Source organism: Coregonus clupeaformis, chromosome 22, assembly GCF_020615455.1.
Source record: "Coregonus clupeaformis isolate EN_2021a chromosome 22, ASM2061545v1, whole genome shotgun sequence".
Classification (NCBI taxonomy): Eukaryota; Metazoa; Chordata; class Actinopteri; order Salmoniformes; family Salmonidae; genus Coregonus; species Coregonus clupeaformis.
Window position 1 is genome coordinate 3,226,731 of NC_059213.1, and position 27,652 is coordinate 3,254,382.

At 42.4% G+C, this 27,652-nt stretch overlaps 2 protein-coding genes across 3 annotated transcripts in view; both read left to right on the plus strand.

Moving 5' to 3' along the window:
* Nucleotides 1-206: 206 nt before the first annotated feature.
* Nucleotides 207-24,389, plus strand: LOC121573035 (protein TBATA). Of its 2 annotated transcripts, none has more exons than XM_045206331.1 (10): nt 207-274; nt 605-663; nt 20,027-20,250; nt 20,521-20,742; nt 21,654-21,725; nt 22,156-22,247; nt 22,576-22,657; nt 23,127-23,283; nt 23,788-23,825; nt 23,943-24,389. In XM_045206331.1, the coding sequence occupies exons 2-10, from the start codon at nt 623-625 to the stop codon at nt 24,176-24,178; spliced, it is 1,164 nt and encodes a 387-aa protein (XP_045062266.1). In that variant the 5' UTR covers nt 207-274; nt 605-622; the 3' UTR covers nt 24,179-24,389. The 2 variants fall into 2 exon arrangements, with proteins under 2 accessions (XP_045062266.1, XP_045062267.1); XM_045206332.1 differs by having other exon boundaries at nt 22,597-22,657.
* A 1,689-nt stretch (nt 24,390-26,078) lies between these two features.
* Nucleotides 26,079-27,652, plus strand: part of LOC121572297 (microsomal triglyceride transfer protein) — a 38,619-nt gene continuing 37,045 nt past the window's right edge. Inside the window, exon 1 of the mRNA XM_045206373.1 lies at nt 26,079-26,363. Within this exon, the coding sequence (XP_045062308.1) occupies nt 26,303-26,363 (61 nt within the window). The 5' untranslated portion in view covers nt 26,079-26,302. The remainder of the gene's footprint in view (nt 26,364-27,652) is intronic.

Here is a 27,652-nt window from a genome sequence, read left to right on the forward strand (position 1 = left end):
TAGCTAACGTTAGCTAACGTTATAGCAATGTTTTAGAGATGGGCTGACGTTAAAAATGGAATAGCATGCACACAGTAAGAGCTGGGTAAAAGAGGACTCTGATACAGCAGATATGTTCAACATCATCAAGCCTTTATTAACGTCAAGCCTTTATTTCGCGCGCGTCACGTTTCCATGGCATCAATTCCAATGGAGCCAATGTATTCCAAGGATTTATGGAGCACTCCACATCTGAAGAGCGGCAGTAGATGGCTAATTCCTTGACTTTGAAAAGGTAGGGAACATTTCACTGATTAATTACGTAATTTGCCTATTGCATAACTATAAAACAATGGAGATACTGATTAATTAGGTTATCATGGGTTATATTTTGTGATCGAGTTGCATTGGGTCTGTAGGTTGTCAATGTGTGCTGGCTTTACTTACACATTACACATTGTCAGCTAGGCCACATTAATAAGGCACAACGGCAGGTGCAAGTGAGCATGCTTGTTGCATGTAGTGGCCTTTTCTTTGGTTGTGATTGTCATCTTAAAGGCTATAGGCTCAATGTGCTAATTTCTGTTGAAACTCATATAGACAATATTTTTATATTTCCCACTAGATCTTTTGATTCTTCAAAATGTCAGAGAGGCCAATTTTTGATCCTTTCGGGGAAAATAAGTGAGTCTTCTGTATATCTGTCATTCATGTAGCCTACTGGATTTTTTCTGACCTACTTTTAAAATGCCCTTTTGCCTCCCAACATTTTGTTACTTTTAGCTTTTTAAGGCTCATTGTTGTTATGAATATTCAAAACGTGATCTCAAGGCCATGTTACAGTAACATAATCATTTTCCTGTCGCACTCAAGATCAAATTCAAATATGTAGATGGTATAGGCCTATAGCATACTAAGTACATTTACATTTACGTCAAGTAGATGTATAAGCAATAACACAACCTCTTCACTTGTTGCTTTACTGCCAATTTAATCAAAACCCATCAGTCAATCCCATCAGTTAACAGTAGCTTATGTCGTATATGATGAATGTTGGTCGTCCTTGCTGATGAACAAAAGGGAGTCTGCTCATACTGAACATTGATCATAAGGTTTATTCAGATCACAAGCTTCAGCATGAGTAACAGGTGACATGACACCCGGAGAGCAGTGTCCTCCAATTCCAATGTCTGCTCTGTCCTATCTTCTTCGTGTACCCCTATTTATAACCAATGCAACAAGATGGCTCCCTCTGCTGGCCAGTTTACAATACACTTCCTGTCTATTATATGTTACATTATACTAACATAACCAACATTCCATTTCGTCATGAAAAACATTTAACAAAGACATAATCTTCAGATACGATATTCCCCCCTTTCGAGACGAAATAAACGTCTCGAAAACAAACAGAATAAGATTATGACTATTAACCATTTATCTCATTGAATATTCTTAACCTTAAACCCAAAAACATTCTCCTCTAGAGTGTAAATACCTTTCTATGAAATACCTGTTTATGGAGTGTAAATACATTACTATGACATATGAACAACTGTTTATGAAGTATGAACACATTACTATGAATTATGAATAAATCTCTATGGAGTGTGAGAGCGAAAAACTGTCCAGCAGCCATCCATCCATATCAATCAAGACAGTAAAATTATCTCACGGTCCCTCTGCCCCAGGCAACCACCGTCGGTACTCCAGATAACCTCATAACTCATGTAAATGCATTTGAAACTATGATGTAATTAAATACACATGTAAACAAAATCCTATCCATAAATATCCATTGTACGGCTGGTCCACCCATCGAATCGTACAATGAATCTCTCCCTTCCTAGACCTTCTGTCCCTACCCCCATCGAAATAAACAAAAGCCTCTAAGATCCTCATCTGCATTCAATAACATCAAACATCATTCTACTAAAATCAATACCTAAGAATATGACACAATTATGTATTACACATCAAATATGTCTATATTTCATTGCAGACACTGGAATGTAGTCCACTACACTTCCTCTTCCTGTAGTGTCCTCTTCCAATGGACTTGTTGATGATGGAATCAGCCACACCATCCTTGTTTCATCTCCTCCAGTCATATTGTCCCTTCATATTGTCTTTGTTTGAGTATTCCAATCTCCACATGTTCTCCCACATGCTTCTGGAATGACAAGAAAATAACCGACCAAACAGTATCCTTTGCAAAACAACCACTTTCAAATTAAACCTCCATTTCACCTAAGAATTTAAAAAATGATACATAAATGATGCATGAATCACATTATCCATTCCCCCCTTTGATTCATAAATCATACTAAAAATTATACTAATATTGAAAAAACAATTTGAAAAAATCATCAAATAATCCAAAATGATATTTATCCCTCAGTTCCACTTGTCCATCTTTATCCAGATCAGGAACAGTCCACACCGGCATCTGAGTGTTGTCTCCAGGCACCACTTCTCCAACCTATCTCAATCTCATAACTTTCTCAAAAGTCAGTACAAACATCACACAGTGTTATCAAAGCTTAAACTAGAATCTGACCCATCACTGCCCCTACTGGCCTAATTGATCTTGCAACCAAATCCTTTCAAATGCATCCCTTATAATGCATCTATAACCCCAGTGATATTATCTGAACTATCTGGACTCACAGTAATACACTAATATTTATCAATATTATCTTCCCAAATGTTACACCATACCATGAATGAAGTCCCCCCTTCTCCCTTAAACTTATTCTTCAATGATAGGCTTGAAGACTATGACATGTCGCCATGTGTCTGCTAAATGACTAAAATGTAAATGTAATGTCACCCTTTTAACCCTAGATTTAGCTGTGTCCAATGCTATCCCTCTTATAATGGTAAAACCTCATATGGAAGCTTAAACGTTGACCTGTAACAACATCCTATCCCCCATAGGGTAAGAATATACTCTATCATAATTTCCCCTTATCCTCTAAAATTCCCATAGTCACCTTGTCAGTCAAAAGCTAATCTTTTAACCATCAAAGTCCTGCTCTTCTTACTACCTGATATATAAAAAGTAACCTATTATTTGTCATTACTACCCTTAAGGTCATGCTTATCCAAATTTATCATACAACATCACCCTGATCTTCCCATAAACATACCCCTTACCTCATATGTTTTATTAGAGCAAAAACAACTTTTATCCCTCAATATTTCACCTGAATACTTCAGAGTTTGCAATTACCTGATTTTACTTTCCCTCTAACCAATGCTCATAGGGTAATCCCTTCACCCAAGAACACTTAAACCCTACTGTTTTGACAACAACATTATTTTATCTGTCAATGACTGTTGCCAATTCCACAGTCATGACAAAGCTCAAAACTGACCCACACCTGACAGAGGCTGCGCAACCGTCTAACAGGTCCGGGATGGAATTCTCAACAGACATGGACCCTCAAGATTCCTCACTGATTCTTACAGAATGAGTTAATCTATCTCTAATTTCCACAACAGAGGAACGAGCAGCACTGATCAGATGCCCCCCCCCTCTGTCATCAAAATCAAAAGACCCCATACTGCAGCTTCCATGATGAATCTCTATTCTCCATTTCAGATTAATCTATATTGTTTCTATCTGCTCTATTTTAATCCTATTCGTAATAACCTAAACCCCTGAGTCTCTCTTGCTGCCTCCTTTAATTTCAGAAAAGTTGTTGTCATCCTTCCTACATTTGCTATTACCATCGTATCATTAATCCCTTCCAAAGTTACCCTTAAAGTAGTTGATTTAGTTGATGAATTAAAACCCTTAATTCCTTCTAATGGAAAAGCTACCCATATCCTATGTGTATTATTCACTGTTGGAGTGACTACTGTAATAAACTTATCCTTAACTCCCTCTGTGGCTGTGGAAACTTCTACAGACTTCAAATCTTCCATTATAAGCGTTACTTTATGAATTACATAGCCCTTTAACCCATAATTCCTAACCGGAACAAATTCTAATGCTTCCCCTAAATAAGTACACATATATTCTCCCTGACCTTTCTCTGTAACATTACGCAACATCAGTGAACAGTCACTCCTAACCCTCTTCTAAACTATACCTCCTTTTACTCCTGGTCCTGATAACAATACTTATTCTCCATAATTATCTCTCCATATGGGAGAAACGTCCCCATCCTAAACCCTAATAAGTATTTTTCCCCCTAAAATTGGTGCTGTATTGGTTCCCTTATAATCAAATGCAATATGTTTATGACTTTAATACCTATCAATGTTGAAAGAGTTAAATTGCTTCTCCCTGTTGTTCTAATAGACTGAAGTGTTAATGTCCTTATTTACTCCTAGTTTTCCCATAAGACTTTGAACTCCTTCCTTGTACTTCCATCCATCCCCACTAGTGTCACTTTTTCCCCCTTTCAGTTCTACCTCTAAACTTTAAACCTCCTGATTATAACAAAATACACCTATAATGACCTTGATCTCCCTACTGGAAACTGTAAATATAGATACTCAATCACCCTCAAATCATTCAGCAACACATACTTTCTCAATGCATCTGCTCCTAACCGATTTAAACTCCTACCATATCTTCCCACTAAACTTTAAAATGTCCTTCCTCACTGTTCTCTCTCTGTCTTACTACTAACTTTGAAACTTAGCTTACTGTCTCAGAGTCCCTTCAACCTAGCCTACCCCTAACTTATTTTAATCTAATCTTTTCTCTCATAACATTTAAAACCTTTTCCCCTGATCTATTGACAAAATCTCTTACCACCAAATTTTTGGAATATGTGATTGGGAAAGTTCCCCACCTGCTTCTGACTCATTACACACAGACTTGGCAAAACCGACTAAACACCTTTTAGCCTAACCTCAAATCTCTTAGTGTAATAATGTAACCCAGAATAAACAGTCACCCCTATTAAGTTTTTTCCCAGACAGATTGTCTAACAGGCAATCTAATACATTATCATCCTTCCTATGATATTTATCTTTTAAGCAAATGATTCCCCAAAAAACCCTACTTCTTAAAATATGCTACCAGACAGTCAGTCGTCTAGTGTACATCTTTATTGTACGCTTCAATTCTCTTCCCAACACTACAATAACAGTATCTTCTAATATTAGTACTTTAAGAGTAAGTACTACCTCAAATCCCTATCCTAATTAGTTATCAATTAATGAGATGTTTAACCTCTTTAGGCTGAACACAGATAAGTTTTCCCCTATTCACTATCACTTCTAATTGTTGGTTGTTTCAACTGTTAACTATTTCCTCTTCTTCTCTAATTGATGCTCTCAGCAGTGCACCCCTTCCGGATATTCTCGGCACTCTAGAATATTTAGTGTTCACCTGAAGCACAGGTGATCTTCACTTGCTCCTTAATCTTCCTCTGTTTCTTCTTCTCCAATTCTGTGTCTGTCCAGAAACTGACAGTCGATATGGAACATCTGGTCCCCCCTTGGTTGGTACAATTGCCTTTGATATTGTTCAGTTAAAGCTGTAACAGTGATTGTTGATTTGATTCACTCTGATTCTTCATAACCAACACTTATTTTCTTCTTCTCCACCACCAGTTATAAGTTGTATTTGATAGAGTTTTCTTCGTCCTGTTCCTTCTCGTCATTGACATATCAGTATTCTTCAAACGGTTATCTTCTAAGTTCTGTTCTTGAAATATCATCTTCTTACCAGTGGCCTTTCCTTTAGCCTCACTGTATTATTATTTTCCTTCAATTCTTGAGGTCTTCATCCAGTCGTGTTACTTCTTCCATTTCTCCATTTCTTCTTTCCTCTCTTGTCACTTCCTTCTGATCACAGAGTCACCTCCACCCATGACCTCTCATCATCATCATCCTCTTCTCCTTAAGTTCCCAGACATCTCGGTTTTCTTCCGTCTTCTGGATTCATCTTCATCGTTGTTTCTGCTCGTATTCGTCTTCATCTCTGATGCCACAATCACCATGCTAGATAATCACTGAAAGCTTCCTTCTCGTAAGGTGGGTGTCTTTCTGCTGAATCCATATGTGAGAAAGGTGTACTAACTTCTGCCATTAGTCTCTCCTAACACTACTCTAACCCTACTTTGATTAAAAAAATGACTATTTTAATCAATTTTCCCCTATATCAAGCCCTTTATATTCCTTTATTGTGAACTATCTTATTTTAGACTATTTAAGTTATATAGGCTTCCCCCTGTAATTCTTACTATAACCCTAACAACTCCAAATAAATCCTGAATAATTAAACCCAATTTTTATTCCTATATCCTATGTCACCACCTTATCCATTAGTGTTGAGTATATTACCACAGCCCATCAACTGCCAGTAAATACAAGTTAGTCATCTTCAGACTAAAATACCCCTAAACAAAGCCTTTAACCCCTTGCTCTATAACCCCTAATTATCATAAATTTAAAGAATAATGTCAGTACCTGATTTCCAATCGAACTGCAATCCAGCCCAGTGATGCCCATAGCCTCCAAAATGTAACTTTTATTGAAATAGAATTTGCCAAGCCCCTTGTAAAATCGTCATAACATCACATATCCTGTTAGGGAAAGATTCTGTAACCCTAATCAGTACCAAAACCTTTTTTGACTTGATCCTCTGCCACGTGACATGATCACTTCCTGTATCTCCTCGCTCCCCTCGCTTAGCGTTCCTCTCATATGACAGAAGAACAAAGACACAACATAACATTTTAGTCGTTAATGCAGTCACTGAGTATTTCCAACCATTCAATATTCGTTTGTTCTACATGATTCACTGTAAGACTTTAACTCAGGACTAATTATAGATCGCCCAAAAACCTTTTGCTTTCAATCCGTCATTTAATTATTTAATTCAATCTATTATAATCCGTTATCCTATATTTAATTTATAAATTCAATAGGCTACAAAACAAGTTTCATCTTTAACCAATATTCGTGTTAAACTAGAATCATCGTGTTAAAATGTATCCTCTGTCTGTCTTCCCCTCCCTGCAGTTTAACCAATGTGTTGTTTTGCAGAATCCCACGCATGCGCAAATATCATTTTAAAATTAAACGCATCCCCATACATTTACTAAATAGATCGCTCCAAACCATTTCATTTAATTTTAATCGTCTTATTTTAATTAATTATACTCCGTCAACATATATTTGATCTATAAATGTACTACATCTCGCCAAATAGTTTCCCGTTCAAATAACAGTTACTTTAACGATTTTAAAAGATTCATGTCCAACTTTCCTCCTCGATAGCTATTACACCCCTGCAAAGAAACCCCAAAGACCTCTGACCTTAAGCCACCATTTTGTTTTGGAGGCTCAGCGCCACCTCATGTCGTAGTTTTTAGCCCCGTAAAATCACACGCACATGCGCACAACCCCTTAAGCCCATGCTGACCACACAATAGACCGATAGCATTACGCTACAGCGTCACTATTTTATACGTTATACTCCCACAATTACACATAACAGAGCTCACATTTGCGTAGAACTTTCAGTTCCATCACATACAAACAAGTTTAAGAGGCTTTAATCCATCGCAGTGGACCTCTAAGGTTCAGATTATCCTGTAGCACGCAACACAATTAGCCTTTAGCATTAGCCTTTCGCTAACTGCGGCCTACAACATGTAACAAAACCCAGCATTGCGTTCCTTTAATTGAGTACTGTTTCGTTTGCCCTAAATTTATTCTGCCGTGGATATGGCTATTTCAGTGAGCGATCCCCCCCAATGCAACTATCCCGTCGAACAGAAGTTGAGTAAGCCATCCCCAAGAAATGTCCCACCAACCCCCAGTCCCAGACTGAACCTGAACACTCCTAACGCATGTCCAGGATTTTGGCCCACCCTGTTGGTCGCCCCGTTCGTAACGAGGGCTTATCTAAACCTGCAATGCTCTAAAAATGTATACATATCTTGGCCCCGACTGTTCTTGACTTACTATTCAAGCAACACATCTCTATAAACAATTTTTAAAATTTGTATTATGATTAGCCAGACCCCAGTCATCAGCAAAAACACCACCTAAGGCACAGTCATAAGGGTACATTCCTCCAGTGTACACAAGCAGGAACAAAACCAACAACTTAGCTGTGTTTGGTCGGATCATGACTCCCAACCAAAGTTAGCTTGAGTTAGCTCGGCGACTCCAAATGCAGCAAAGAAGGATTGCATCATCCCTCCTGGCAAGCTCGCCATTATGTCGTATATGATGAATGTTGGTCGTCCTTGCTGATGAACAAAAGGGAGTCTGCTCATACTGAACATTGATCATAAGGTTTATTCAGATCACAAGCTTCAGCATGAGTAACAGGTGACATGACACCCGGAGAGCAGTGTCCTCCAATTCCAATGTCTGCTCTGTCCTATCTTCTTCGTGTACCCCTATTTATAACCAATGCAACAAGATGGCTCCCTCTGCTGGCCAGTTTACAATACACTTCCTGTCTATTATATGTTACATTATACTAACATAACCAACATTCCATTTCGTCATGAAAAACATTTAACAAAGACATAATCTTCAGATACGATACCTATATAACATATTTTGTTTTTAAATATCACGAGCAGCAAAACAGTCACCAGACATTCCCGTTCAGCTTCTGTGAAAAGTTTGGACTCATTAGCCCTATGTGCGATGCCCAATGAATGAAAGATGACAGTGACTGTAGGAAGTCTGTTTAGGAACACCAAGTTATAGACTTCTTATTGTGTTTCCTTTATCATAAAATAAATAAATAAATTGCATCTTTCACTTTCATCTGTTGGACCTAACTGTCAAATCGCGGGAATTCCGATGACTGTCCTTGGTGCTGAATCCACTTGTAGCCTAGGCTATTTTCTTATTCGTTTGTTTACCTTTTACATGGCAAAGTCACTAACAGGCAATATCAGGCGATGGTGGTAGGCTAATCTTATGATAACGTTTGTCCATGGCTCGAATATGCAGTGCATTTTGAAATGCGAATGCAGTGTGTGTCGACGAATATTTCCATGTTGAAGCCAATAAAAACTAGATGTTTGTTATAACTAGGCCTATTGTAGGGTTAGTGTATATTTAACTATATTCAATGGATAAGACAAACATCCATGTCTCCTTCTAAAGAGCCCTTAGGCCTACCTGTGCACACATTGCCTCATGCTCATGGAACAATATCATGCTTCTGACCAGATCCTATTTAGAAATATTGTTATTAGTTTAAAAAACTGTTTTTCGTTTAATTTGATTAAAAACCAAACATATTAGAAAGATTCATGATCCATGGGTTTATGGCAGTGGCCTGTATTCATGGATGCCCCAAAAAATTGACCAAGAAAAAAATAAATAAAAAATAATGTATCTTTTGTCTCTCTTTGTTTTATGATTTTCCTTCAATTCACAAGAGGCTGAATGCACTGTATCTCACCAGAGAAAGCATCCGCGTGAGTGAAACAGTGCCCCTCTGTCTCTGTATGTGTAGGCCATCTATCTGATTCTGTCTGTTCCAAAAGAGTATGACATTGTTGCCGCCCGTAGCATTGAATACAAGGGAAGCCAGCGAGCATTTGGCCTCCCTTGATTAAAAAAATGATAAAATAATAGTCAGTCAGCGTTAAGCTAAACTGAGTGAGATCAACTGTGAATGGTCTCTCCTTTCAAATCGCATTTAGAGCATACTTCATTGACAGAAACAACTTGAATGTTTGCATCTCGTTGTGTTGTTGTCCTCCGGTGGCTAGCTAGCTAAAATAGGCCCTTTCCTAAATTAGCCATGGATGGAGATGGGGATTTGGACTTGTGGTTTTACTTAATTCTCCGTACCGGCCAATGATTATAAAGGTGATCCAACCATTAAAGGGGAATGGAAACACTAGGATTTAGAACGCCAGCTAACTGTAACTGTAAATCCTCATATTGGCATTGTTGTGTCACTGGCAGGAGAGAACATTTTGGAACTCCCAAAAATGGCTGAATTTACCAAGAGTAGCTCTGAGTCTGAGAATTAGTTTATAACAGAGGATGAAATAATGTTAGTTAGGGAGCCAATAAACCTACTGAAGTCATTAATGTTTGAGCCGATCGTTGCCCAAGATCAAAGAGTTTTCGTAGCAGTAACAACACAGATATGTCGCCTGAAACACCTTAGCTACAGGGTCGGCGTAGCAGTGACACAGTCTAGTGTGAGTGCGGATGCTGCCAGATAATGGCTAGAGAGTATGAGTGTGTGTGTGTGTTGTAGAGAGATGGTGGCGATACAGCACAAAATCCCAGCGGATGGTGGCTGTATTACATTCAGTCAGAGGTTCCTGTCAGTCTGTCTGGATGGTGATGTATTGGACGTGTCACTAATCCTTATGAAGGACTTCCTGGCAGAAGAGGTTACTCGACCAGTCAGCAGCCGGTATGCCAGTTAAATAATTGCTGACATTTTGCTTGATTATAAATTGTTTAAAGCTAACATCAGTAGTGGGTAGGTGCTCAATATATATAATAAATAACCTATAACGATGTTTAGCACAAGCGCTGTTTGGCACGACGGTAACGCATTCACCTGTAGATTTGACGACCAGCATTCGAATTGCAGACAACATCATGATTCATGAAATCTCATTCTAACCAATAAATGGGCATGCTCATTATAAATACATTGTGATTTAGTTTCAGTATCAGACTTTTCTTATTTACATTTTAGTCATTTAGCAGACGCTTTTATCCAGACCGACTTACAGTTAGTGAATGCATACATGTTTTTTTTGTTTAGTTTTTTGTCATACTGGCCCCCTGTGGGAAACGAACCCACATCCCTGCCGGCCAAACCCTCCCCTACCTTGGACGACACTGGACCAATTGTGCGCCGCCCATGGGTCTCCCGGTCACAGCCGGCTGCGACAGAGCCTGGACTCGAACCAGGATCTCTAGTGGCACAGCTAGCACTGCGATGCAGTGCCTTAGACCACCGCGCCACTCGGCCACTTATGATTTTGTTTGCAGAGCATACAGGCTTGCAGTTTATCGCCAGTTCACCCTATGGGCACAAGGGAGAATTGGATGAGGTGTATGCTGTGTCATCCCTGCGTGTCTCATCTATTCCATAAGGTGCGCATACCCAGAAGCAAGTGGCATTTATGTAGGGTTTGAGTTTGAATAAAACCAGTTAATTTAGTAAATCTAGCCTGCTGTAATTTTTTTCAAACATAGGCCTAATGCCTGCGCCTTATGTAAAAATAGTATTAGTTAGCTTGTCCACTATAACAACAGGTTCAAGCGTAACCAGATAAACTTGCTTTGAAGATAAAACTACTTTCAACGGGCACTAACCCCGTGTCCCTGTTGCTAGAGTAGTGACTTCAACTAGCTTTGGCTGCCATCTATTGGAAATGAATGGTAACTACACTGGGCAGCTAGTTGGCAGAGTCAAAGTAGACTTTAATAATATATGCCATTTAGCAGACGCCTTTATCCAAAGCGACCTGGCTACATGGTAGTGGAAACAGATCATAGAAACAGAGGCATAATGGGACCCATCTCGTCCAAAAAGTTGACTCAAGTTTGCCAAAAAGCACCTGGATGATCATCAAGACTCTTGGAAGAACATTCTATGGACAGATGATTCAAAAGTATAACTTTTTGGACGACATGGTTCCAGTAATGCCTGGTGAAACCAAACTCCGCATTCCACAGTAAGAACATCATACCAAAGGTCAAGCATGGAGGTGGTGGTGTGATGGTTTGGGGATGCTTTGCTGCCTCAGGACCTGGACGACTTGCCTTAATAGAAGGTACCATGAATTCTGCTCTGTATCAGAGAATTCTACAGGAGAATGTCAGACCATCCGTCTGTGAGCTGAAGCTGAAGCGCAGCTGGGTCATGCAGCAAGACAATTATCCAAAACACACAATCAAGTCTATATGAAAATTGCTAAAAAGCAACACATTTGAAGTTTTGGAATGGCCTAGTCAAAGTCCAGACCTAATCCCAATTGAGATGTTGTGGCAGGACTTGAAACGAGCAGTTCATGCTTGAAAACCCACACGTCACTGAGTTAAAGCAGTTCTGCATGGAAGAGTGGGCCAAAATTCCTCCACAGTGACGTGAGAGACTGATCAACAACTACAGGAAGCATTTGGTTGGAGTCATTGCAGCTAAAGGTGGCACAACCAGTTATTGAGTGTAAGGGGGCAATTACTTTTTCACACAGGGGAATTGGGTGTTGCATAACTTTGTTTATGAAATAAATATGTAATTGTTGTGTTATTTGTTCACTTATGTTCCCTTTATCTAATATTAGGTTTTGGTTGAAGATCTGATAACATTCAGTATCACAAATATGCAAAAATAGAGAATATTAGAAAGGGGGCAAATACTTTTTCATAGCACTGTATAACCTTGTTTTACTCCAACATTTGTAAACAAAGCAAATGTAAACAAACACAATACAGCCTCAAAACATGGTTAAAACTATAATTGTGATATCATGGATGGTCAGTCCTTGCATCTATAGCTCTATGAGTTTGAGAGTGGTTACATTTCTCCAGCCCCATCCCTCAGCTTTTTACCGAAAGAGGAGCAGGGAGGACACTTTGTTATTGTTTCTATTGCTGATTGGCACTTTAAGAAGTTAAGTTGCAGATTAAATACACACCAAAATATGTTACAGATACTATAAAAATGTCACATCACTCAGACAGTTAGCATGCAGCACAGCAATCAATCAATCAATCAATCAAATGTATTTTACAAAGCCCATTGTCACACCCTGATCTGTTTCACCTGTCTTTGTGATTGTCTCTACCCCCTCCAGGTGTTGCCCATCTTCCCCATTATCCCCAGTGTATTTATACCTGTGTTCTCTTTTTGTCTGTTGACAGTTCGTTTTGTTTCGTCAGGCCTGAGACTGCCTGCCGTTCTGTACCTTTTGGACTCTGATCTGGATTACTGACCTCTGCCTGCCCTTGACCTTTCGTTTGCCTGCCCCCTGTTTTTGTAATACATTTTTGTTAGCTTTTTGTGAAAGCGGAGAAATGCGAATTTCTTTGCTCCAACATCCCCTTCCTGGGCTACATCATCGCTGCAGGGAGTGTACAGATGGATCCTGGGGAGCAGTGGTGGATTGCCTAGGTCCAGAGTCAGCTGCAACGTTTCCTGGCGTCTCCGCGTTTGTCGCTGCCTGCACGATCTGTGCGCAGAACAAGACTCCTCGGCAAGCTCTGGCTGGTCTCCTCCAACCTCTGCCTGTTCCTCACCGTCTCACATATCCCTGGACTTTGTCACGGGTCTTCCCCTGTCTGATGGTAACACCGCCATCCTGACAGTTGTGGACCGGTTTTCCAAAGCCGCCCACTTCATTCCTCTCCCTAAGCTACCCTCTGCCAAAGAGATGGCCCAGCTCATGGTGCAGCACTTCTTCCGGATCCATGGACTCCCAGTGGACATGGTCTACGACCGGGGTCCTCAGTTCTCGTCCCAGTTCTGGAAGGCGTTCTGCACACTCATTGGGTCGTTGGCCAGCTTGTCCAGTTTCCACACTCAGTCCAATGGCCATTCGGAGCGAGCCAACCAAGACCTGGAAACAACTCTGCGCTGCCTGGTCTCCGCCAACCCCACCACCTGGAGCCAGCAACTAGTGTGGGTCGAATACGCCCGCAACAGCCTTCCCTGTTCTGCCACGGGTCTTTCACCCTTTGAGTGTTCCCGGTGTTATCAGCCCCCGCTCTTCTCGGAGCAAGAGGAAGATGTCGGCATACCCTCGGCCCAGATGTTTGTCCGCCGCTGTCATCGTACCTACAGTCACACCCTGATCTGTTTCACCTGTCTTTGTGATTGTCTCCACCCTCCTCCAGGTGTTGCCCATCTTCCCCATTATCCCCAGTGTATTTATACCTGTGTTCTCTGTGTTTTCTTGTTGACAGTTTCGTCAAGCCTACCAGCGTTTTCCCCTTGCTCCTGGCTATCTCAAGTTCCTGTTTTCTAGTTTCCCCGGTTTTGACCATTCTGCCTGCCCTGACCCTGAGACTGCAGCCATTCTGTACCTTTTGGACTCTGATATGGATTACTGACCTCTGCCTGCCCTTGACCTGTCGTTTGCCTGCCCCCTGTTTTTGTTATAAACTTTTGTTACTTCGACACTGTCTGCATCTGGGTCTTCTCCTGAAACGTGATACCTTTTTACATCAAAATAATAACCACAGTGGTTGTAGAGGGTGCAACAGTTCAACACCTCATGAGCAAATGTCAGTTGGCTTTTCATAGCTGGTAGCGGATCCGGGAGGGAGCGAGTCAAAACAGCAGGTCCGGGACAAGGTAGCACGTCTGTTGAAATGGGTAAAAAAATCAGTGGAAAAACAATTCCACTCTGATTCCCTTTATGGATGTGTGTATCTTTGAATTCACTGTTGAATGGCCTGCTCCTTCTCCATTTTCGGAACACCAGCCCACTCCCCCAAAGTGACCGCCACTCTCTCTCTTTGGGCACTCAGGAGTGTCCGCTGGGATGGTCCTAGAGCCAGATATAAATTACTCAAATCCTAGTTCTGATTTTACTATAAAATATATGACAGTAACGCTGGCTTCCCGATGGCCACCAGCTGTTTCCTCAAACCATTGTCAATGTGTCACGGGTCATACTCATGGCAGATATTTTTTTATTTTATTTAACCTTTATTTAACTAGGCAAGTAATAATGGTTTTATTATTATTATCCTAAAGGTACCTACGTCCTCTTCATAAATCCACCAAATACACACTTACAACCCTTAGGCTAGCTACAAATATAGGTTAGGCTATAGCTTACCTCAATGTGTTGCAGGCATCTCTCTAATCCCTCAGTCTCCAACCAGTAACTGTTCTTCACTTCGGTCGCATGCACAGTCTCCTGGGTGAGGATCAGGTGGGAAGCAGTCCAGGATGGTGTAAGTGCCAAACCAGGCACAATGGCCTGGCTCAAGATACGATCAGTGGACTGTCACCAATTGTATCCAGAATGGCCTCTGTGTGCTGGGTCCACATGTTGTTAACCTCTGGCACAATGTAGATGCGCTGTTGGTTTGCGAACTGTCGCAGTGACATAGATACCAGGCTGAGGAGGTGACATGTTTCCACAAATATGGAGTGGGAGCCGCCAGTAAGGAAGACCAGTGATGGCACCAACAGATTCCCTGCAAACAACTTTCCCACTCTGGTCTGGGACTCCCACTTCCTCCTGTGGCCCACATCACACTGTTTCCATGGTGATGGCAAAACTATTTATTTTCAGGGATGAACTGATGACACCTGCTCGACATCGTGGCTCATTGCAGACATTGAACAACTCCTTCAGCTTGCTATCAAGGACTATGTATTTCGGATCTTGCACACACGCTTCGATAGTATCTCTTGGCTCGCACTGTAATGATTGTGGCTCCCGAGTGGCGCAGCGGTCTAAGGCACTGCATCTCAGTGCTTGAGGCGTCACTGCAGACTCCCTGGTTCGATTCCAGGCTGTATCGCAACGGCCGTGATTGGGAGTCCCATAGGGCGGAGCACAATTGGCCCAGCTTCGTCCGGGTTTGGCCGGTGTAGGCTGTCATTGTAAATAAGAATTTGTTCTTAACTGACTTGCCTAGTTAAATAAAGGTAAAATAAATTGTGATTCTGAGCTCTCAGGTTCATACAGCGAGTCCTGATCTTTGCGGATAGGGGCAGGACTCGGTTGTATAGTGATGGTCGTGAGCGCAATATAGCTGGGCCTCGAGCTCTTTAGTGATGGTCCCGGTGGATATCTTCTCCACCGCAGCACAGGAACCCAGGGGTCAGTTTGGCATGCTGTATTAACTGTTCTTTCCTGTTGGTAGAAAACAGTTAAGGCATCTATTAGGCTATAGTTATATTCAAGAATCACTGTATATTGTCCATTTTATATCCAAAATGGCCTCAGGGATGACAGATTGTGTCTTGAAATAAACAATAGCCTTAGAAGTAAGATTGTTCGTAAATTCAGAGCATTTCACTCTTGGAGCATTCAGAGCGCACACTGGACGCTTTGGCCAAGGGTTGACAAGCACCTAAGCTAAGTGGCTAAAGTTGGCTTGCTTGCTAGCTACCAGACACAAATGAGAGAACACCTAACTCTGTCCATTTTACTCGCCCTAGCAGAGCTGGTTAGGCTGTTTTCATGTTATCTAGAGTGTTAGTGACTGTAACTGTGCTGCTGGCAACAATTATTTAAATTTATTTTGCAGACGGTTACTGACACCGGTCATATTCAACAGGTGTTGCACATTTGGAAATGAATCACTTATTCTGCGCTCTGGCACACTCAGACAGAGTGCTCTGAAATCAGAGTAGATAGCCAGAGTGAATTTATGTTCCGGCCCCACAACCATCCGCTCCAGAAAAAATCGGCACGCGGCTGAATCTAGTTGATGATCCCTGCTGTAGGTCATGTAACTGTTTGTTACATGAAATATGCTTTGTGGACTTCACCAGACAGAGGTTGTTCTCCGGTTTTGTGATGAAACAAAGGTGTGGTTGAATTTATTCTGCCACTGCGTCTTCTTATTGTCTCAGCCTTTAGGCCTATATATCATGGTCGTAAGGCACATGAACTAACAGGTTACAGAGCAAACAACGCAATTATCACATACCTGAAGGTTGTAATATGGCTTTTGTTTCTGGCTTCCTGTCACGCCCTGACCTATAGAACTCTAGTTTGTTGAGTCAGGGTGTGGAAATCTATGTTAGATATTCTATGTTTATGTTCTAGTTTTCTATTTCTATGTCTGGCCGGGTATGATTCCCAATCAGAGGCAGCTGTCGCTCGTTGTCTCTGATTGGGGATCATACTTAGGTAGCCCATTGCCTACTGTGTATTGTGGGATCTTGTTCCGTTTAGGCGTGTATAGCCTGAGGACTTCACGTTACGTTGTTTCTTGTTTTGTTGTATGTTTATTGAGTAAATAAACATGTACGCTTTTCACGCTGCACCTTGGTCCGACCCGTCTCTAAACGATCGTGACAGAAGATCCCACCAAACGAGGACCAAGCAGCGTGGCCAGGAACAGACATCCTGGACATGGGAGGAGATCCTGGATGGTAAGGGATATTGGACATGGGAGGAGATCCAGGCTGGGATGGATCACCGTCCTTGGGAACATACAGAGGAAGCCCGGGTAGGAGAGGAGCAACGAGGAGGAGGCCCGAGAGGCAGCCCCAATATTTTTTTTTAGGGGGGCTAAAGGGGTGGTCAGGGATCGAGAGAGAAGAGCCCCGACTACTGCACCCGGTGAGGTTCCAGTTGGAGTCCCTACGACCATGGGAACAGGAATGGGAACAGTGTTACACTGAGGAGTCGGAGGATGACGACGACGATGAGTTTCTGTTCCCTAACCGGAGGAGTCCTCACTGGAGGAGGATTGGGCGTGGAGAGAGAAGGACTGGAACAGTCGTGGATCTCCAACGGCAGTTATCAGCCAGGTACGCCCCGTTGCCTGCTTCTCGCACCAAGCCAGTGGTGCGTGTTCCCAGTCCGGCATGGCCCGTGCCTGCTCCTCGCACCAAGCCAGTGGTGCGTGTTCCCAGTCCAGCATGGCCTGTGCCTGCTCCTCGCACCAAGACAGTGGTGCGTGTTCCCAGTCCGGCTCGGCCCGTGCCTGCTCCTCGCACCAAGCCAGTGGTGCGTGTTCCCAGTCCGGCACGGCCCGTTCCAGGACAGAAACACACACCTAAAATGGAGTCAGCAGGTACAGTCGGTCCGTCCGGATCGTTGGAGGAACGTATCCAAAGGCAGGCGAGCAGGATCAAGGCTCTCGGCAGCGCAATGGAGCGCGTGGTGAGTACATTGGAGCGATGGGAGAGAGGTGTGCGTTTCTACACCTCCTCCAACCACACAACTCACCCGACCTCCAGCGACGGTCCCCTGCAGGGAGCACTTTAGCGTGTCGGTGCCCAGTCTGGGGCCGGCAACCCAGCCCAACTACAGGGTTGGAAACCACCTCTGCGTCGGTGCCCAGGATGGGCACAACATGCAACCCCGTTTTGGAGCAGGAGCTCCTAAACGTGTCGGTGCCCAGTCTGGGGCCGGCAACCAGTCCTACTACAGGGCTGGAATTTTCCTCTGCGTCGGTGCCCAGGCTGGGCACAGCGTTTAGTCCTGCTCCAGAGATGGAGATGGATATGGGTCCGGAAGTTTGCTCTACTCCAGAGCCAGAGCAGTCCGCTCCACCGGTGTCCAGTTCAGCTCCGGTCAGTGGCTCCACTCCGGAGCTAGAGCAGTCCGCTCCACCGGGGTCCAGTTCAGCTCCGGTCAGCTGCTCCACTCCGGAGCCAGAGTAATCCGCTCCACCGGTGCCTGATCCAGCCCCGGTCGGTTGCTCCACTCCAGAGCCAGAGCAGCCCGCTCCACCGGTGCCCAGTCCAGCTCCGGTCAGCTGCTCCATTCCGGAGCCAGAGCAGTCCGCTCCACCGGTTTCCAGTCCAGCTCCGGTCAGCGGTTCCACTCCGGAGCCAGAGCAGTCCGCTCCACCGGGGTCCAGTTCAGCTCCGGTCAGCGGCTCCACTTCAGACCCAGAAGTCAGCCCCTCTCCAGGGTCGGGGCCTCCCACACCAGGGTCCAGACAGGGCTTGGTGCATCGCGGGAGGATTGCCGATCCAGGCCCAGACGTCAGCCCCTCTCCAGGTTCGGGGTCTCCCACACCAGGGTCCAGACAGGGCTTGGTGCATCGTGGGAGGAAGGAGAGGGGAAGCATCGCGCCGAGGTCCAGACCAGACCAGGGGCGCAACGGGGAGGCAGAGAGGGAGAGGTCGTCACGCCCGGAGCCGGATCCGCCTCCGAGGCTGAAAGCCCACCCGGACCCTCCCCTGTCATGTCAGGTTTGTGTGGCCGGAGTCCGCACCTTTGGGGGGGGGGGTACTGTCACGCCCTGACCTATAGATCTCTAGTTTGTTGAGTCAGGGTGTGGAAATCTATGTTAGATATTCTATGTTTATGTTCTAGTTTTCTATTTCTATGTCTGGCCGGGTATGATTCCCAATCAGAGGCAGCTGTCGCTCGTTGTCTCTGATTGGGGATCAGACTTAGGTAGCCCATTGCCTACTGTGTATTGTGGGATCTTGTTCCGTTTAGGCGTGTATAGCCTTAGGACTTCACGTTACGTTGTTTCTTGTTTTGTTGTATGTTTATTGAGTAAATAAACATGTACGCTTTTCACGCTGCACCTTGGTCCGACCCGTCTCTCAACGATCGTGACACTTCCCCAGTGATTTTACCCATGCACTGCTACTGTTTTATGGCGAGAACGTATCATTTTGTCTGCTACTTCTGGAGAAGTTTATAAAACATTACATTTGCGATTGCGAGCAGTATAACGGTGAGTGGACATTGCCCCTTTCTCTTTATCTGTATTATATGCCCACGAGGAACAGTTATGGTGCCTATAACTGTATTTAGACATAGCCTATTTAAAACAAGTTGTTATTTCGTTTTTATAAGAATTTGATTAGAATTATACACTGTCTTTTTAGGCCTTATCAATAGCCTAGTGAATTTAATCTTGCTTATTGACTGCAAGTCCAGACTGCAATTTACAGTAGGCCTAGCCCTTATATCAGTGCGACGCTGTAGCCTATGTTTAACAATATTTTTCCATATTGAAGAAATCCAATTTGAACAATGTGGACTGCAAACATGTAAAACAATATTTTGCAAATATGGGGCAGGCTATTTAACGAATTAGGCTATAACGGATTAACATTAGAGTTGGTGAAAACGCAATAGGATAAATGACCTTAAATACACTATTTGAAGCAACCACATATTTAGCCATGGAGCACGTTGGCCAGTGAGGGGCCAAGCCTTGACACACCCACAACTTGTTTATTCATAAAAACTGGTTGTGAAAATAGCCAAAATATTTCAGACTCAGCCCTGAATCTATAACACTACTGCCAGCGCTAAGATTCACCTTTGCATTACGTTTGTTAAAATAGAGCCCTCTGCAACTAGGCCTAATACTGCTACCATTAAAACTACAACCACTTCTACTGCTAGCCTACTGTACCTCCAGACCTTCACTGTGAGACCTTTCTACCCAGGCCAGAGCCCAGTGTGTCCAGGCATCCCCATGCCTCGCCCTTCTCTCTGGGCAATCGTGAGCTCACCACTGTGTCCCTGAAAGTGGCAGAGGATAGCCCGCTATGCCACAAGCCCAGAGTGACCCTCTCCACCCAGCGCAGCAGTGCCCGCTTCGGAGCACCCAGCCACAGCCCCTTCTTCTGTAGGAACAACCCCCACCCACAGAGGGTCAGGCACGTCAAGGGTAAGTTTGATGCACCCAGAGACACAAAGAGGCATGCATATTCGCACTCATGCAAACATACACATACATACATACATACACACACACACACACACACACACACACACACACAGTGTCTATTCATTTACTAATAGTTGAGTCACATTCCCACCTAGCAGACGAAGAATAGCATTGGTACAGTGCCTCAAGATTATTTAATTTACAGGTAATTAAACAATGCCTCCATCCTTCAGATAATACATTTTTAATCCATATCTGTTGTTTCCACAGGTATCAATGACAAACAAATCTGTGTTGTCAATGATGTCACCTTTGGCCAGATGCCCCAGTACTGCTTGGGCAGGGTCCTGACCCCTGAGAAGAATCTGGTGTTGCAGTCAAACATGCCAACGGCGGCCATCGGCACCAACAGCACTTACCTCCCTATTGACGTCCTCACGGGCCTCCAGTTCTTCCCCCTGAAGCAGATGGATTCCCCCTCTCTGAGGTTACGTACGTTCAGACAGTCTGTCAGTCTGGCCCCAGATCTGTTTGTGTCATGTCAATGGCCATAGGAGTTGGCAAGACTCCTTCAATACAGCAAGCCTCTGTCAATTTGACCCTTTCTCTCTTTTTTATGGTGATGTCATTTATGTACATACCAGCCCTATTGATCCTGTGATATGGTGTTGTGAGGAAGTAGTTCTCTTGTAAAATGGATGTGCTTTGGTTCATTCCCAGCTGCATCCAGCTGTATTCCCGTGGAGTAGCCTACTGTACATTGTTTTGTGTTTACAACTGAGGTACTTATGTACTGCTAAACAAAGTTACGATGACGTTCTGATTGAACTGTTAACGTTTTTGTGTGTTCAATTTCATTATATTGATGTTGCATTTTTGGAAATAATTCCTATAGCTGCATGTTATGCCTGTGTATTGTAGTGTTGCTGAAAGTAAAAACAGGCATGTAGAGTGAGAATGAAACTGTAGACCCTAGAGCATTCTGCTACAGGTAACCAGATATCAGTGTGATGGTTAAGCACTGTTACATGTTACAACTGCTGCCCAAAGCAGCTCATTCAATACAAACTATGGGATAAATTGGTAGGGACGATGAATGGGGAAACAACAATTATTTAAAACCACATTCATGGTGGTGACCTAAAGACACTCAGAATCTATGTATGTATATGTGTGTGTGTGTTGTTAGGCTATCGACATTGTGGTAAGTTCCATAATGAAAATAATGGTACAGAAAAAATACAAAATAAGCACAGTACAGTGTAAACATCGAAATCACATGTATGCAGTTGTCACACTACAACAAATATGTTTGTCAGATCTTGAATAAGGCATATGTAGGCCTTATTGCAGGCTTAGTGTTAGCAGAGAATGAATTTGCTGCTGTTTTGTTCTCTTCCAAGTGACCAAGGCCTGGCGTGAGGAGTTGCGAGAGTTGACAGAGAGGGCAGGGCTTTTGGGACCAGGTGGAAGAGGTGAGATGGAATATCATTTTCATAAGATTAAATTGTATTATTATATACTGTCCACCCAAGTCTTGGTAAATTCCACTTCAACTCCACCACAAGAAAGGCTGAATCCTAACTGGAGAGCTCTTAACTCCAGATTTGGACATCAATGAGAGAAAGTTGGAGTGGGATTGAATTGAAATTGTATTGACCTCCAACCCCAAGTGCTGCATAATGCTACAAAATATAACATTTAGTTTAATAATGTGCTCCTAACGCTTAAGAGGAAACCATATCAGTCAAAACCATTTGTAAGTGCTGTTATAGATACACATTCTGTGTCTGGTGAAAAAAATTGTTGTTTGGTTTGAGGGTTAGGTTTAGGTAAGAGTTAGGGTTAAGATTAGAGTTAGGATTAGGGTTGTTGGTTGTTACCCCATTGCCCTCTGACCTCCAGGCAGTGGTGTCCCCTTATTCCCCCAGTCCAGCTGTGTGTCAGCCCTCGGGGGGTCTACAGACAGAGAGGGGAACCTAACACTACAGCTGATGGTGAGCAATAGTGTTCTTCATGTTTGAAAACAATTCCAAGGCACTTCCCACTGGGCACAGACGTCAATTTAACGTCTATTTCATGTTGGTTCCACGTCATTTCATTGAAATGATGTGGAAACAAGGTTGATTCAACCAGTGTGCGCCCAGTGGATTTTAAATATAACTACAGATCAGTTGAACTTGTCCCCAAAATGCCCGAAAGCTGCAAGGAATGTTAAAAACAATTGCAAAATGTTTCAGTTATAGGTTGCCTTCATGATGGCCTTCGAGTTACAGCTTGTAACATCACGTTATGACATAGTTTGAACACTCTTATATATCGTAGGTGATTGATATGCTGTGTCAGATACTGCAGACTGAGTCTATAGGGGATGTCCAGCAATGGATTCTGACAGCTGGTCAAAGAGGTAAGTGCACTGAACTGCACATATACACCAATCCATTTAGCATGCAGTCACTGTTATTTAGAGCCCTTTTCTAGTTGTTGAAATCCAGCTGCAGAGCATAGTGAGGGAAAGACAAGATTAGATAGATAAGATAGTTATTTATTCATACCCCAAAGGAAATGTGATAGCACCAGCCAAATTAACAGTAACAAAAGGATACATTATCAAGAAACATTCTATCACAACACTAAAGTGAGACTCCGCAATTAGCGTTGCCACAGGCAGAATGAACCAAGAATATTGCAGATGAGCGAGATGCAAGACACCCTCACACAAAGCATATGATGCACTCACACAAAGTATCTGTCTTTAAAAGTCCCCAAAATAGTGTTAATCAGGACCATAATCCCAAGTCCTGACTAAAATCCATCAGGATGTATACATTGATCTGTCATGGCGTTAACCTATGGTGGTATTTACTTTTGTGCAGAAAAGGACCAGGTTCTAAGTCTGCTGTGTTCCGCCCTGGCCAAGGACCCTGTCTCAGCCTATGAGGCTCCGGGAGGAGAGCAGCTGACAGTGAAGGAGGTTCAAAACCTCTGTCCTGCCTCCAGAATGGCTTCGATCAGTGAGGAGGATACCACCAGGTTAGTGTTTCCAACCAGAGAATAACATCATTGTAAGACACCTATAACAAATGTTGTCTGCTGGGATGATCGATTGTTGAAACATTGGTTGTTTTTTAATTGTTGGGTCAATGGAAGATGGCAAAAGCTTTTAGTGGATCACAGCAAAAAAATTATGTTTTGGAACCATTGCACATTGCAAGTTGGCTGCACACTTCACAGCATACAGCCCCAGGACCAAATGCAGCCTAAAAAGTAATTGATGATGTGGGGGGGGGTTCTTAAGGAATTCTATTTGAAATTGGATGAATGATGATGCAATGCCATGTAGTATGAAATCACCATGCTCCTTGAATCATTTCAATATCTGGCTGCCACTTCCCCCCTGGACAAATACTATAAGTTGTGCAGCCCTGCACTAGGTACTGTATATCAATACTGCTACACGCTGGCCAATACATTTGCCTATTCAAAAAGGACAGCCTGTAATGTATTTACAAAATATATTATCTTTACTCTTTACAGAGATCATTCCCTAGAAATGATGTCAAACTGTGACTCTGGTGAGTCTCCAAGGTTAAGAGCTGACAAATAGTATAATTAATTTACCTAGTAATTGATGTATTGATTGATTCACTCCATGTCTGGAGGTCTGTCTATCTATAATACACCATTCCCAGGTAAACTGGAGGATGCAGACACAGAGAGGGCAGAGTCCAAGACCTCCACGGAGAGGCACAGCGCCAGACCCCTGAGTACCCAGAGGACCCTAGGTAGCCCCACCGTGTGTCACCTCAACCAGAAAGTGGTCCTACGCTACACCAAGCGGGCCCTGACGCCTCACACGCCACCAGAAGTGTTCCAGGCCGAATGGCCCAACTATACCCAGCAGACACCTGACCCACTCGTGATTTAAAACACAACTCTGGCAATACACCTGGGGTTCGTTCAGGAAGTTGCAACGTCACTGAACGTTCAGATAGAAATGTATGATGTAGAACAGAGACCATTGTCTGTCATGTTGAATAGGTTATTGTATCAGCTCTAGTGATTCTATTTCTATCTGCAACACTGAACATTGTGCCCTAATGAATGAACCCCTCCTGTGCATCTCAATACACCTCTTATCCAGCAATTGGTAGTCATTTTGGTTGTCATTTTGTTCTGATTTAGTTTGAATTAGATTTTGAATTAGTCTGCATCTGAGAATCAATGAATGTTTGATTGAGTTGGAAAGGGAGTTAAAATGGGACTTGAAATTGTGATAAACAATGAAAAATATTTGGATTTGATTGATGTCTCTGGATAAGAGCTGCTAAATGACTAAAATGTAAATGTAATGTCTTCCAATTTAACTCCCTATTGGGTTACACTTTACATTACAGTGCCCTTATTACTGTGTCACTTTTTAGGTAATTAAAATCTAACAAGTATAGTGAATTACTCATTATTACACTCTACTTTAGGTTAGGGGTAAGGGGTAGGGTTAAGGATAGGGTTAGGGTTATTGCTACAGTTGTATTAGTTACAACAATACTTTTTACACTGTAATTGCATAAGTAGTTACACAGTAATAAGTGCAATGTAATGTAAGTGTTACCACATACTGCACCACTACCAGTAATTCAAGACTGACAATTGTTCACAAAAATAGAATAACATCTGAAAGACTATGAAGACAATATGATCTGTAGTCAATATATCTGTTTATTTATCTAACTTTTTCCCCAAATGCATGAAAAGATAAAGTGAATCAATTAATGCCCATTAATGACTACAATAGATTGATTGGAAATCATTCAAAGTGACATTCATCCAGACATTGGATGAAGTAGGGCTGCATGCATAATCTCATTTCATCATTGTGGCGTTGTCCCTGATGACAGAGTTGATCTAATCAGAGAAGGATCACCTTGAAAGGAGGCCTCCATCTTCCTTTCCATAGTGTGAGATCATTTGTAGATGGTTAATCAGTAGAAGCATATGAGCTTTAAAATATATATATACAAATAGGATTCTCCAATAAAGACAATGAGAAAAAACGACTTCACTGTCAAGGAAATTACTTCACTGCTTGATAAATTCTAGAACTGTTATTTCCCTTTCCCTCGCAATGTAATCAAAGATATGAGTCATCCATAATGTAAACCCAGATCAATTTGTCCATGATGGGGATGGGGTCACAGGTCAAGGATCAGTCATCGTCCCCTCCCACATATCCCCACATCCATCCTTACCATTAGAGTGGGAAACGCAAAACTGACCTCAAATCGGTGCTTACAACTTCCTCCACACCGCCACACAAACACGGTAGAGAGCCAAGTACCTACCATTGGCTCATGTGCTGTCTGTAATAGTGTGACGTGTATAGTCCATTTCCTCCAACGGTGTGTGCAACTATGTCAATCTGTTTATTACCGACATGCAAAATTAGGTGAAAGGTTCAATCTCAAGATGACGCTGTCTCACTACCGAGGGGTAAATGTCACCATTGTTTTAACCCTTTTAGACGTACGTTGTAAATGTAGAGTATATCATTGTATTGAACTTGTTGCTGAAAGTTGGTCAGAATTTGGCTGTATCGAAATAGTTGTGAAACTACTGTTTTAGCCTATATGTAATTGTCTCACTGATTTTATCATGATAGGCTACTACTTGAGGACGAAACCTCGATGTCAATTCGCATTTGTGCATGCGCTGTTGATAAGGCTATCATCCTCTTCTCATCCGATTGATCATCATGGTAATTAGGTATGTCGTAACATAAATGAACTGCTCCCGTATAAAGTAGCATCCCCGGCGACAGTGGGCATTGCACCTATCGATAGTCGAAGGCATTGTCAAATCTCAGCTCTACAAGTTAATGATTTGCTGTTCACCTCGTACTTAGTACTTGAGCGTGGAGTTTGGATTCTGCCCTCCACACCGATTAACATAATTTGAGTAGCTTCGGGTAGCTGAGCCTTTCATTCTGGCCTGTGAGCGAGTATTCAGTCAACTTTTACCTGCTGTCACCTTCTTGCTCCTAATAGAGTACAAAATGTTAACTCTCTTTGTGCTTTTGCTCTGCATAACATCTTCATTTTCTGCTTCTACTAGAGGTGAGTTATAGTTTTTTTTAATGTACCGATATTTGTGATTAATATGTTATTGTATATTGTGTTGGTATGTGATTTGCTTAGAGAGTATGTTAGAAGTTGGGCTCTAGGCCTACAGTCACTGACCTTGGAACTTCTGTCATAAAACCTTTGAATGGTCTTGCAACAGCCAAGAAACCAACAAATCACTTTCACTGGAAATTGATAATTTCACAACACATGTTAGTTCCTAAATTCAATAGTCAAATATATTTTCCTGGTGATGTCATTTGTATACACAACCAATAGTAATTAGTCCCCTTAACATTTTAGGTAACCTACAGGGTAGATATTGTGGATATTACTGTAGTTGGTGGTAAAGTTGTTTTTTAGGTGCCATATCTATTAATCATAGGCGATATGAATGAAATTATTTCATGTTCAACTTGGTCAGTAGAAACTGAGGCAGTTGACAAAGTGGTTGAATACAGCTGTCTGTGGCAGATTTTGTATGTTTGATTCAGCACTTGGTAATGTAACCCGAAAGTGACACGTCAGTTTTGACTCATGTCCTAATGTCACTTCTTTTGGAATGCTACACTGTATTAGAGCAATAGACCCACAATGTTTACTGTCTCCAGTGTTGATTGTGTCCATCATAAACGTAGACCATAGTAGGTTTAGCTTACAAGGGTTCTCGTAATAATGACACATTATTACAAGCTGCAATTGCACCATCTTGAAGGGCTCACCTTCTGAATCCAGAATGCCTGACAGTATGAATGTATAAATATTACTGTCTGTTTTTAATCATCTGCTACAGAGGATAAGATGTTTGGAAGTATTTTGGCCAAAGCTACACATGGTTTTACACATGTTATAGTCTCGTCCACCTGCCTGATCTCTCTCTGTCGAACAGGTAGCAATTAGCCAGGGCACCAGGTAACGTGTTTAATGGTTAAACGATTAATTGTTGCCTAGCCAAGACATTACACATATAACAGGGTAATAAATTGCTCCAATCTGAACTCAAGAGCATTCTTTTTATGATTGACATACAAAAGGGGAAGTACTTGACTGCCACAAAGGAGATGATTTGAGGAAAATACCTTAATTCAATCGCTGCTTAATGGTATTCAATATACCAACTATTTTGTTTAGGAGATGTTTTGACAGACATCTCACTCAGAAGTGAGGGCCATTTAGTGTTAATCAGCTTGTTGACATTGTGCAGTTACTGAAACCCTTTGCGGTCCTCAGTGAGTTTTAAGGGTCTCAGTAGCCATGTTCAAACTGCACTTAGCCCAGGGCAA